A 13826-nucleotide genomic window follows, 5' to 3' on the forward strand; every position below is an offset into this window, starting at 1 on the left:
GGCACCTAATTCCATACAATTTGACTCTTGGTCATGACATGGAAGACCTCTCTCCTACAGGGGAAAGAGCAAAGCACTTTAAATACATTTTTGTAACAACATGTTAGCTCCTGGTATTACTTCCTCTTGACACTTGCATCCTCTGGTCTGGCACACTGCATCAGAGTTTGAAGCCAATGTCTGATTTACAGAAACCTTAAGTACTGAATGTGCGTGTACCTGGAGTTCACCTGGAGAGGGGTTCCAGTTCTATTCTTCCAGCTAAGATCAACTTGTGATAACTTTGTTTAACAGGCTTTTGTTTAGAGCAGCCTGCAGGTCCACATATCCACTACAACCTGACTGGTCTGGCACTTCTTGCAGCGACTTTTCTAATGGCTTCTTTTAAGTCCATCTTTGTTCTGGCATCAGTAAGTTGAGAATGAAGCAGACTTCTTAAATGTTCATTACAGAAAAGGGCTGTATAAAGACATGTGTACTTCCAAACAGACAATCGGATACTGAATATGTCAACATCAAATCTAAATTTTTCACTGAATTACAATGGTATTCTATTTTTAATTATTCCTTGCCAAAGAAATCCGGACACTTTTTTTTCCATCAACACTCAATAAATGGCATTTTGAAAATGGAAATTCATTTCCAACAAATGGCTGCTAAAGTTGAGCCCAAATAAATGTATGGTAATGAAACTAGGTGGAGGGAACACTAGGCCAGACAGGATACCAAAAGGGAGATCCTTCATGAAACTGACAAAGTTCTTAGAGTTGATATCATGCTGAGCCTGTCTACTGAAGCCTACTTCAAAAAATTATCAGCAGCAGCATGTGTGAGGCTGGCTAACATCAGAACTGCCTTTAGAAATTTGTGTAAGGTATCATTTAGAACCTTGTATACCACACATTTAATACCAATCCTTGAGTATGCAGCTCCAGGATGGAGCCCAGTCCTCTCAAGCAAAGGAAGAAGGTGGAAAAGGTTAACAAGTATGCCATTAGACTAGTCCCAGAACTAAGAGGCATGAGTTACAGCTAAGCACCAGTCTCCTATGGGATACAAAGGCTTTCTTGCAATCCAAAAATATGTAGTCTGCCCACCCTTCTCTTTCTTGCCTACTTTTTGTTGCCAGATCATAAAATTCAATTAATCCTTCGAGGCAAGATTTGCAATCTCTGAACTACTAGTTTATTTGCACAATTTTTTTCCATTACCTTGCATAGTATGAAAGTTAAGGACATTGGCCTGTAGTTCAGTGCCTCCTGTATATCTTGCATATAGGGGACTACATTAGCCATCCTCCAAATTTTTTGTATTTTTTTTTTTTCTAGTTATTTGTTACACACCATTGAGAGTGGCAGGCACAGTGCTTCTGCTTTTTTTTTAGCATCCATGGTGAGATTCCTTCTGGGCCAATAGCTTTTGCCACACCCAACTCTAGCAAATGCTTCCTTACTCCCCACTGGTAATCTCAAACTCCAGTGGTACCTGGTTAGTTATTCCCTATTTTATCTCGGGAACTTCTTGCTCTAATGTGAAGACGACCTGGAATTTCTTATAGAGTTCCTTACACGGGTTCATTACAAATGACGAGCATCTGCTCCTATCCTCGGTTTCATTACCCAATCCTTCTGATATGGCTGTGCAGCAATTTGGGTTCAGTCTGCCTTATTTGCCATGTCATTTTTGTAGTCTATCTGCCACTCTTCTCATTTGAAGTACTCATTCCTGGCCCTCTGGTGACCTGTCCTGTCATTTCAATAATTTCTCAATGCCCTTGTACTTAGTTACTTTGCCAGCTTACATCACCGATTAAACCATGGGGTTCCACATTTGAATTTTTGTCCCCCTTTTGGGCTGGGACAAACTTGTCTGCTGCCTCCTTACACTTCTGTGTGATGTAGCCCATTATGTTTTTAGTAATCTTTCCCACATTATATTTGTTTGGAATTTTAGGATATCCTTATATTTTCCCTTTCAGAATGCCAGCCTTTTGTATTCTGCTACCTTCCTTTGCTCCCGGGGTAGGGGAGAGAGAGGAGGAGGGGAGAGGAAAAAAAAAAAAGTGAGCGAGTGATTGTGAGAGTGTGTTTATACCTTAATAAAGGCACATAATCAACTAAAAATTCTTTATGTCCTTACACCTTTGTGTTCAAATAATTTAATCTTTACACTGCTACAGCCTGGGATGTAAATGGGGGTATAAGCTTGGGCTGGATGAAAATATATTTCAAATATATTTGAATTATGTGAAAATTAATATTAAAATGTTATATCTCCAACTTATTGGCTTCACCGTCGTGAAAGTTTCATCCCAATATTTTCAGAAATTTGACAATTTTTTTTGTTTTTAAGAATGTTTTGTTAAGGAGAACAGCTTCTATTAACTGGAATTGAGGGATAATGCAGTAAGAGATGCAAGCACCTGTTCGATGCACAAAGAAAAATAGTAGTACAGTACAGTGGTACCTCGGAACACGAGTGTCCCTGTATACAAGTTTTTCGGAATCCGAGCAGGATTTCCTCGGAAAATGTGCCTCGGAAGGCGAGGGTTACCTCGGAATCCGAGTTTGTCGATATGCGTACAGGCCGACCTAGCGCGTGGTGGTACGGTGATCGTCGCCCCTCACCCTTCAGTTTACCAGTGCCTCGTGCCCAGCGACTATCAATTCTTCATCCGGATTTTCAGTGTTTTGTTGGATTTTTGGTCATTTGACCATAAAAGTTTGTTATATATCTCACCATGGGTCCCAAGAAAGCCAGTGGTAAGGATCAAGGCAAGAAAGCCCACGTGAGGATGACAATAGAGGAAAAACAAGAGATCGTTCGGAAGCATGAAAATGGTACACGTGTTGAACTTTGTAGGCAGTACAACAAAGCCACGCCAACGATATGCACTATACTTAGCAAGAAAAAGGACATTATGAGTGCTAAAGTGGCAAAAGGCGTAAGAACAATCACGAAACAAAGACCACAAATACTTGAAGTGGAAAAGTTGTCATTAATTTGGTTACACAACAAGGAGTTAGCAGGTGATAGTGTTTCAGAGGCCATCATTTGTGAGAACGCCAGGGTATTGCACGAAGACCTTGTAAAGAAAACCCCTGGAACGAGTGCAGATATGATAGACCAAGGCAAGCAGGGGATGGTTTGACAAATTTTGAAAAAGAAGTGGTATCCATAGTGTTGAGAGGCATGGGGAGGCAGCCAGCTCAGACACCAGCAGCTGAGCTCCCTTTCTGTTTGGAAGGGGACTCCCCTTCCAAACAGTAACACCTCTCCTCCTCCCCCCTCCTCACCATCTTCCATACACCTACAGCATTCATCAGCAATGGCAAGTAATAACTTGAACATAGTTTTGTAGGTTTATTTAGATGAATTAGGTATAAAATTTACTTTGAAGTGAGGTTTTTGGGGTAGTCAGGAACGGATTAATTCAATTCCCATTATTTCTCATGGGGAAATTAGCTTCGGATTACGAGCCGTCTCCGGGAACGGATTAAACTCTTAAACCGAGGTACTACAGTACTGTAGTTAAAAGTGTTCACAAAGTGGATATGCAGCTATTGCCTTAATAGCATTGCCGAGTAATACATAACATAATAATGAGTATGTTACTTTGCTCTATTTTGTTACATATCATACAAATACATTGTTCAATAGTAATACCTGTTACTTTCACCAATGTCCACAATTTTTTTTTTTTTTTTTTTTTTTAGGGCCTTTTTCTTCTTCTTTGTTCATTATCTAATTTTGTTGTAACCTCTACAACAGGGAGAATGCATACTTTTCCATAATTATGTAAAAAAAGAATTAAAATGGTCAACAAATAAATCAGTCATAACTGGCAGAACTTGGGACTTCAAATTTTTTTTCGCTGATTTTTTCACAATTTCAAACTATTTTCCTTGTTTGTTTAGATTGCTTTAATGATTAGGGACCAGATTAGGGCTTTTTGACTTACATAAAGTATACCTTAAATATGTCTCCTAAATCATTATAATTATTATAATTATCCCTATACTGTATTTTGTATTTTTTGGGGGTTATTTTTTCTTTACTTCATTTCAACACATTGACCTACAACTTTAACATTCGAGTATGAATGCCAAACAATGTTTATTAAAACATACAAGTAAATTAATGAATTAGAACTACAGGGGTACCTTGGTTTAAGACTATAATTCGTTTCTGGAGACGGCTCATAACCCGAAAACTCGTAAACTGAAGTTAATTTCCCCATAAGACATAATGGGAAATTAATTAATCCGTTCCTGACTACCCTAAAATCCTCACTTCAAATGCACACACTGGCACGTTTTGCCTGCATACCACTAGGTCCTTGGTTGTGGCTCACTGCTCAATTTTCTCACAACAAAACGATCCATTGAAGATTGTTTTTTCCTTCTTTGCAACATTTGTCTGTAATGAGGCATTACATTATCATTGAAAACACTAATGCAATGGCCAACTGCAGCTTTCTCCGAGCGAGTCGTTTCAATAAAAGTTTGCATTTCCTCCCACATCTGACACCACTTCCTAATGGTTGCGGAAGGGGGCATCCTCTTCTACCTCTTCCTCCACTGGAAAAATATCCTCAGCTGCCTCGTCTTGTTGCTCCTTTTGAAGAGTTTTGAGTTCTTAGTGGTCAGTTCTTCATTGTATTGTTCCACCAACTCCTCCACATCAGCACCCTCCAATTCCAAGCACATTTGCCAACCCAGAGTAACAATTTCCTCAACAATAGGTGCATCATTTACAGGCTCAAACTCCTCAAAGTCTAGTTCAGGCACACATTCAGGCCACAATTTTCTCCAGCCAGAGATCAGGGTTCTTTGAGTCACTTCTTGTCAGGCTTTGTCAACTTGTTTTAAAGCGCTACAAATGTTAAAATGGTCTTTCCAGAACTCTTTGAGGGTGAGGTTTGTGGCTTCAGTCACTTCAAAACATTTCCAGAGTGCCCATTAAAGGTGCCCTTTCATAAAGTTTCTTAAAATTCGCTATGATTTTCTGGTCCATAGGCTGAATTAGAGGACTGGTGTTAAGAGGAAGGAACTTTACCGAGAGAAAATTACTATATCCGTTCAACAATCCATCTAGCAAGCCTAGAGGATGAGCAGGAGCATTGCCGAGGAGAAGCAGGGCCTCGAGTGGCAAATGTTTCTCCTGCAGATATTTTTGTATGGCAGGGCACACCACATCATTCACCCACTCCATAAAAAAATCCTAGTCACCCATGCCTTATTATTAGCCCTCCACATCACACACATTTGATTTTTCTGCACACCATACTTTTTAAAAACCCTTAGATTTTCCGAATGATGCACAAGCAAGGGTTTAATTTTCAAATCCCCGTTCGCATTTCCACACAGCAAAAGCATAAACCTATTTTTCATAGGCTTGTGTCCGGGCAATGATTTTTCCTCCTTGGTAATGTATGTCCTCTTTTTTAGGCAATTAGGCAATTTTTTTCCAGAACAGTCCTGTCATCACAATTCACAACACCTGTTGCAGTAGGAATCCCTCAGCCTCTACAAACTCTCTAAATTCTTCAATAAATCTTTCAGCCTCTGGTTTGTTTGAGCTGGCAGCCTCCCCATGCCTCATAACACTACGAATACCACTTTTTTTTTTTAAATTTGTCATACCATCCCCTGCTTGCCTTAAAGTCTATCGTATCTGCACTCATTCCAGGGGTTTTCTTTACAAGGTCTTCGTGCAATACCCTGGCTTTCTCACAAATGATGGCCTCTGAAACACTATCACCCGCTAACTCCTTGTTGTGTACCCAAATTAATAACTTTTCCACATCCTCAAGTATTTGTGGTCTTTGTTTCATGATTGTTGATATGCCTTTTGCCACTTTAGCACTCTATGTCCTTTTTCTTGGCAAGTATAGTGCATATCGTTGACGTGGATTTGTTGTACTGCCTACAAAGTTCAATAACACGATTACCATTTTCATGTTTACAAATGATCCTCTATTGTCAGCCTCACATGTGATTTCTTGCCTTGAACCTTACCACTGGCTTTCTTGGGACCCTGTAACAAACTAGGCTGTTGTAAGCGAGATATGCACTATAATAACTTATGCTCAAATGGTCAAATATCCGACAAAACACTGTAAATCCTTGTGAAGAATTCAGGCGGGATAATCACTGGGCGCGAGGCACTGGTAAACTGAGGAGCGATCGCCGTGCCACCCCGCTCTAGGTCGGCCCATACGCGAATCAACAAACTCGTTACCCGATGCATTGCTCATATGCCGCTGCAAATTTTCCGAACAAATCGGGCTCGTAACCCGAAAAACTCGTAATCAGGAACGCTCGTAACCCAGGGTTCCACTGTACCTTATACATTGTCAATAACTTCAACGTCAATTACAGTATCTCTAAAAGTAGAGTTTCAACATTGAGTCCGCTTCTAAAAATTCCGTTTCCGACTGATTCTCGCCATTTTTACATACTGCATAGTGTGCACTCCTGTCTGTTCTACAATCCTATTAGGATGGATTTTTAATAAACTCTAAACGTTTTGAGTTATAAATTTTGTTGTCTGAATTTGGTGCACATTTCAAATTACTTTACTTTTTTTTTACAGAAAACTAAACTGTAAATCTATATTCTAAATGTATTAAAATGAAGATCATATACTATTCCAAGAGCATAACAACACTTAATGAACAATTGGCGATATTAAATATTTTTGCAGCCGATCTGAAAATCTGAAATTTTCAATATTTAATTTCATAATTACTTTAATTTTCTTTTTTTCAAGTTACGTTGATGATCATTTCGACAAAGTTGGAGTGTTTGCCTAGTAGATTATGCACAAAAAATTTGAAAGCGATAGAAGGTTTAAAAATTTAATATATGGTACCACCGGCCCTTGGCGTATATATATGCCATACGCAGTTTAAGGGTTAAGTGTTCCGTGATATACATCTTGAAAAGTAGAGTTAATCCATTTGTTATTTTTACTTTTTGTAGTTTCCAGGTATCAACAGCCCCACAGCCCGGTCTCCAACCAGGCCTCCCGGTATTCTTTTCAGTCCATATCCCATATTTTTTTTGTTTCATAAATGTTTGTCATCTCTTGATTCATTAAATTTTCAGTACAGCGCCCCGACTTAAACCATCAAACATCAATGTGAAGTGGCAGGCCACGAGTCTTTCTTTTAAAAAGTAGTTGAACTTCCTGCAGTTAAGATTCCATGCTTGGGTAAAATTCCCAGCATTTACAATATCCATGACATTCATTATTAGTTTTATTGCACAACACTTCTATGAATTATTCAACAACGATAAATTTCCAGGTTGGTATTAAGTCGGCAGTTTTACATTTAATTTAGTAGCCACTTTTCTAACTATAATTTTCAGTGTTTTATCTGTGGCTGGACTCTGCTTGTCTAATAAATTCCTACTTTGTCCAGTGCTCCCACAAAACCCAAAGATATCACCACCTGTTCATGTTATTGATATTAATTTACACACATGTCAACAGCATATTTACATCACCACCACATATAAAAATTTAGAGTTGTGCTGTATCAGTTTCATCTGTACTTTCATCAATTTTAGTGATTAATGCAGAAAAGTACTTTCTCTGAGTTGACAAAACTCATCCAGGAGGTTACATACTTAAAACCATAGATAACTAATACTTACTGAATTAATGTTCACAAACATCTTATATGCTATGGAGCCTGCAAGCATCTTCCTTTAAATGGACAACAAAAACAATTTGCCAATATGACAGGCTGTATGGTTGGTTGGTTGGGTTATCTTGAGATCTTGAGGTTATCTCGAGATGATTTCGGGGCTTAGTGTCCCCGCGGCCCGGTCCTCGACCAGGCCTCCACCCCCAGGAAGCAGCCTGTGACAGCTGATTAACTCCCAGGTACCTATTTACTGCTAGGTAACAGGGGCATCAGGGTGAAAAAAACTCTGCCCATTGTTTCTCGCCGGCGCCCGGGATTGAACCCGGGACCACAGGATCACGCGTCCAGTGTTCTGTCTGTTCAGCCACCGGCTCCCAGTCTAACACCTAACACCTGTATGTCTAACACCTCTGACCTAACTACAGTAGTACATTTGTCAGTCTTCCCTTTGCTTCACCTTGTTAGCTTGGGTACTTTGTACAAGCCTTTGCTGCTGTTTGTGGCCTCCTATAATTACTTGCTGACCCATATGTTCATTGCACCTCTTAGAATTTCTGAAAGTGATGAGCTTTTTGTAACCTCTATTGTTTCCCTTATTACAGTATTGTATCCCATTATCTCTTATCTGCTTCTCCTTTAGGTCACTTTAATAAAACATCCTTATGAAGGGACCTAACTCTTCTATAATCTCTCATTTGTAATTGCGTGTTTCTTTGCTTGTATATAATACTCTCACCTGAACTGCATAAACACCAGCTCCAAATGGCTCTTCAAATTATCTTTGTTATGCTGTCTCACTCTGGTAATGTTAGACTAGCATTACCGGTGCCATATTCTGACACTAACAGTTTATGTTGCTCACATTATACTGTACTATACAAATGCACGTTCCTTCATCTCCTGGTTGGTTGGTTGCTTGGTCAAGTAAGGAAAACTGCTCATGCAATTAATAACCACCATAAAGCAAGCAACAAGGTTTCTTTTACATGTGTTCATAAAGTTCCCTAGAATACAATTGAGAGTCGTGTTGTACTTCTCCTTATAGTTAGAGAAAAGATGTTTAAAACCTATGGTAATGCTCACTTATTTTCTTCCTATCCAATTAAATTTTATTCTTTTGGGAAAGTTTAATCTTTATTATTATTACTGGTTGTATATTACTATTGTTTTGGGTAGCTGCATTTGGGATACGGCACAACGCCAGCTGGGATCAGTGGCATCATACCGAAATGTGTGTTTCAGTGCCCTTGGAGTTCCATTTCGTGTGCATTCATCTCTTCTTGCTTCTCCTGTTTTCACTTGCTCACAGTCAAGTGAAAATATCGTTTAATCCATCCTCACCAACCTGATTAGGTATCATAACCAACCTGGACTTGGCAGGTTTTGGTTATGATATCTTTGTGTATCATCAGTGTCCTCATATTTCAGTGTAGAATTCAGACTGTAGCATTATCTAAACTAAGTGTTGTACACCACCACCATTACCACTAAACATACCAATAACATCAGAGGAACACAGTAATGTCAGTAACACATTTGGAAGCTGCCAAACAGAGAACAATTTTAAAACTTAAATAAGGACTCCCAAAGCAATCTACATAACCTACATTTGGTCAATACTTTAATATGTCTGAGTTGCCTGGAATCTGAATGTTATGAAGCACAAAGTATATTTAAAATAATTTTTTTGCAATAAGGTTAGTGCCAGAGCCAAGCTACGAGGTTTGGTCAAGGAAGCCAAATCTCTCAACCCTGGTTTCTTCTCTCCTCTAGAGCCTATGTTTCCAAAATACTCAAAGTATTTTGGAAACAGGTAGACAAAGATAGATAAGGTAGATAAGGCAGACAAAGGACAGCCTTGTTAAATTTAGGGAAAGTAGGTTATGAGGGACAAACCAATAAAGAAAGTATCCCTTGGATCAGTTTGGGAAGAGCCATTTTCAGATTTCTTTTGTGTGCACATGTGAATGAAATTAGCCAAGAGAATTTAACAAAACATGGTATAATAAATGTATGAATAAAATTCCAGAGGCTTTGCATATCTAGAATGAAGTTCAATTGATAGAATCGACACTAAAAATGTAGAAATGTTTTTTAATGTGTGGTTTGGATATAAATTTTTTTAACACTACACTACACTCCTGGATGCTCCTGGATGCAGGTTCGAATCCTCATCACGGCCCTTGTGGATTTGTTCCAATTTTTTAAGTTTTAATACCTCTTTAAATTGAAATTGCAAATACAATATATTTACAATAGCAACAAGCAGATAAACATTATTCAAATCCACAATTACCATACCTGCTGCCTCAATTACACACACACAGTACTAAAATCGTCCATACTTACCATGTGAGTGGAACCCATTGATAGTGGGTGGATGGGTGGTGGTGGTGGGTGTGAGGGTAGGCGAGGGCGGCATGTTTGAGGCATGTAAAGTAGCAGGAAGATGGAACACCGAAGCCTCCGGATTGAGGACAGTACCTCCACCGGCAGATACCTGAATCACGGGAAAAAACAAGGTTGTCTTACCATTCAAATACTGGTACATAGCTTAAGGGGATGGGAATCTGAACATATTCATCCAAAAAAAAAAAAAAAAAAATTAAAATGTCAAGCAAATCTCATTTCATTTGGTATCAACGTCTAAAATTCCATCCCAATAGTGTATGTTAAAAAATGTATTTTATACCATTTTTTTTAATAAATCAGTGCGCGACGGGCCGCAACCGACGATGATGATGACGATAACACCTATTTACTGGAACTCGGGGATAATGTAGGGATAAAGATATGCAAGCATCTGTTTGAAACACTAAGAAGGGTAGTAGTAAGGAAGGTCCACAAAGTAGATATGCAGCTGGTGGCATTGCTGATTGCCACCTGGAAGGCCAAATTTCACACAACTTTTGTTATTTTGTTATTTTGCTGAATTTATTATACAGTACAGTGGAACCTAGGTTGATGACAGTCCTCGGGGACAAATTTTTTGGTTGAAGACATCAAATTCATCGCAAAATTTGAATTGGTGTACGACGGTTCACTTTGAAGACGACATCTGTTTGTACACGTATGGGTCGAATGAATGCGTGGTGCTAGGGGTATGGGGTGAGGCACACTCTGTTTACAAGTTTATCCCACAGTGACTACCGCAGCCGCACTTGAATGCTTTGTGACTAATTTCATTGTTTGCCAGATTCGTGTTTAGTGCTTAGACAGTTAAGTGTTTAGACAGATTCTTAGCAAGACAAGCAAGCAGTGAGTCACAACCAGGTCCTAGTGGTATGCCTGCAAAACGTAGGTGTGTGTGTACCCCAGTGAAATCATCACTGCCTGATGTTATAATGAAAGAGGACTCCCCTTCCAAGCAGTAACACCTCTCCTCCACACACACACACACACACACACACACACACACACACACACACACACACACACACACACACACACACACACACACACACACACACACACACACACCCACACCCCCCCCCCCCCCTTTCCTCATAACCGTCTTCCATATGCCAACAAGTCCTCATTCATGGCAAAAAATACATACTGTATTGTAGCAAGTACAAAATGAATTATTCGGTATAAAATGTATTTTTAAGTTGATATTTTTGGGGGTGTGGAACGGATTAATTAAATTTACATTATTTCTTATGGGAAAATTCGTTTTGGTTGACAACGCGTCTCTGGTAACGGATTGCAATCTTAAATGACGGTACCACGTACAGGGGTACCTCGGTTTAAGAGCTTAATCCATTCCAGGAGACGGCTCGTAATCAGAAAATTCTTAAACCGAAGCTAATTTCCCCATAAGAAATAATGGGAAACTAATTAATCCGTTCCTGACTACCCAAAAACCTCACTTCAAACTAAATTTTATACCCAATTCATCCAAATCTACACTACAAAAGTATGTTCAAGCTATTACTTACCCTTGCTGATGACTGCTGTTGGCGTATGGAAGATTGTGAGGAGGGAGGAGGAGAGGTGTTACTGTTTGGAAGGGGAGTCCCCTTCCATTATAACATCAGACAGTAACTTCACTGGTGTGCACACACTGGCATGTTTTGCCTGCATACCACTAGGACTTGCTTGTGGTATCCCCTAAGAATCTGCCTAAAGACACTTTTTTCCCTACATTTTAACACTTGTCTGTAGTAAGACATCACACTCATTTAAAAGGTCAATGCAACAGCCTGCTACAGCTTTATCTGAGCAAGTTATTTTTAACAAAACTTTGCAGTTCTTCCCATACTTCACACATTTTCTTAATGAAGAAGCGACATCCTCTACTGCCTCTACTCAACTATTTTCTTAGGTTGAACCTTACCACTGGCTTTCTTGAGACCCATGGCGAGATATATAAAAACTTTTATGCTCAAATGGCCAAAAATCTGACAAAAAACTGTAAATCCTTGAAGAATTCTGGCGGTATAGTCACTGGGTGCAAGGCACTGGTAAACTGAGGTGCGATCGCCGTGCCACCATGCGCTAGTCGGCCTGTACGAGTATCAACACCCTCGTCTTCCGAGGCAACACTCTTATTCCGATGTAAATTTTCCGAGCAAATCTTGCTCGTATTCCAAAAAAAAAAAAAAAAAAAAAACTCTTATACAGTACAGGGACACTCGTATTGCCCAATGCCAATATTTCTCATGTTCCTTTGTATGAGAAGCTACCAACCAATTTTTTTTTCCACCTTTCTCAGCTGATTTTATTGTGGGGTCTACATCTTGGAAAATGCATACCCGTCACTATGGATGAGAATTTGAAACTAAACTGGTCAACATGTTAATCCCCCCACAGGTGGCAGAACTTTTGACTTTCTTTGTTATGTAGGTTTTCCAACTAGGTAGTCAAAAATGTGATCAGACTCAAGTTTAGATGTTTTTGTGATAGTTCATAGCCATATAAAAGGTAATTGGTTCAGATTTTTATATTACAAAACTTAATGTTCTCCTTCCTAGTTGGTTCTATTTGCTGGTTTAAGGCACATGGCACTGTTGCACATCTGTAGCAGGTCATATGCATGTGACTTCATTTAGGCTACTTCCCGGAATTCTCTCCGATACAACTGTATCAGCTATGTATGGTCTTCCATTTCAGGTGCCGTAGTTTGAATTCCCCAAGCAGGATGATGTTTGAGGCTGGATTTGTGAGGTTTTCTAAGCAGTGTTCTATTTTCAATAGTTGGTCTTTAAACTGCTGATGATTTGCCTCCGGTGACTTTTATACAAGGACAATGACTACATTTAAGATCTCTATTTTGATTATCAGCACTTTCACCATATCATTTGTGGTGTTTAGCAGCTCAGTGCAGATGAGCGTGTCCTTGATGTACAGGCTGACCCCACCCTGTAGCCTGTGTTTCCCGTCACATCTGAAAAGATTGTGCTACGAAATCCATATTTCACCATCATGGTAGTCCTTGGCGACTTTCTGTTAGGGTTGCAAACACCATTTGCCTCGTGTAAGAAGCCATCTCTGAAGTGCACTTTGTTACATTTGCGTGTTTTTATACCTTGAATGTTGGAAAATAAAAATTATGTTATATTTGTGGAAGTGCTGGATGCTTTACTTTGTGTTAAAATCTGAGGCTCTGGTAAGGAGGCCACTGTGTTTGCGTCCTCTCTAGCATTTGACCGAGTTGGTGGTCGAGTTTGGACATTTTTAGCCATTCTTCTCCTCCTCCTCTTGCTAAAAAATCATCCTAGTAAATAGTGTTGTGGCTGCTTTCATAGAGGTGGTTTGTTGGACTTATTCACTTGGTACCTTTTATGTGAAAAGCTGGACATTCCCTATTGAAACATTCATTCTTATTTAAAGTGTTCTTGCACAGTTCTGGGTTAGAGAGATCACAGCTTTTGGTACATTTACCTGTACAGTACTAAGAAGGGTCCTGCACTTTCAGGGATGATCATATTTACATAGTCCATTTCACCATATTGATTTTTTTTGTACAGCAAACTACATAAACTACATAAACAAAAGAATATGATCATCATATGCCATTACTAGATCATAATAAATACTGTACAAGCTAAATTTTTGAAATTTTAATATTTTTACCAAATTTGAAAATTGCAAATTATAAATTTTAATTTGTGTGTGTTCATGTTACTATGTTGATTCATTAGGAAAAAATGGAGCATTTGCCATG

General features: G+C 39.2%; 1 protein-coding gene across 11 annotated transcripts in view; it reads right to left on the reverse strand.

The window, feature by feature from the left end:
* Positions 1-13826, reverse strand: part of Larp4B (La-related protein 4B) — a 164876-nt gene that overhangs the window by 82728 nt on the left and 68322 nt on the right. For all 11 annotated transcript variants that reach the window (XM_045742165.2, XM_069338887.1, XM_045742159.2 and 8 more), the window contains one exon: positions 10007-10157. In XM_045742165.2, the coding sequence (XP_045598121.1) occupies positions 10007-10157 (151 nt within the window). The remainder of the gene's footprint in view (positions 1-10006; positions 10158-13826) is intronic.

This window comes from Procambarus clarkii, chromosome 40, assembly GCF_040958095.1.
Source record: "Procambarus clarkii isolate CNS0578487 chromosome 40, FALCON_Pclarkii_2.0, whole genome shotgun sequence".
NCBI lineage: Eukaryota > Metazoa > Arthropoda > Malacostraca > Decapoda > Cambaridae > Procambarus > Procambarus clarkii.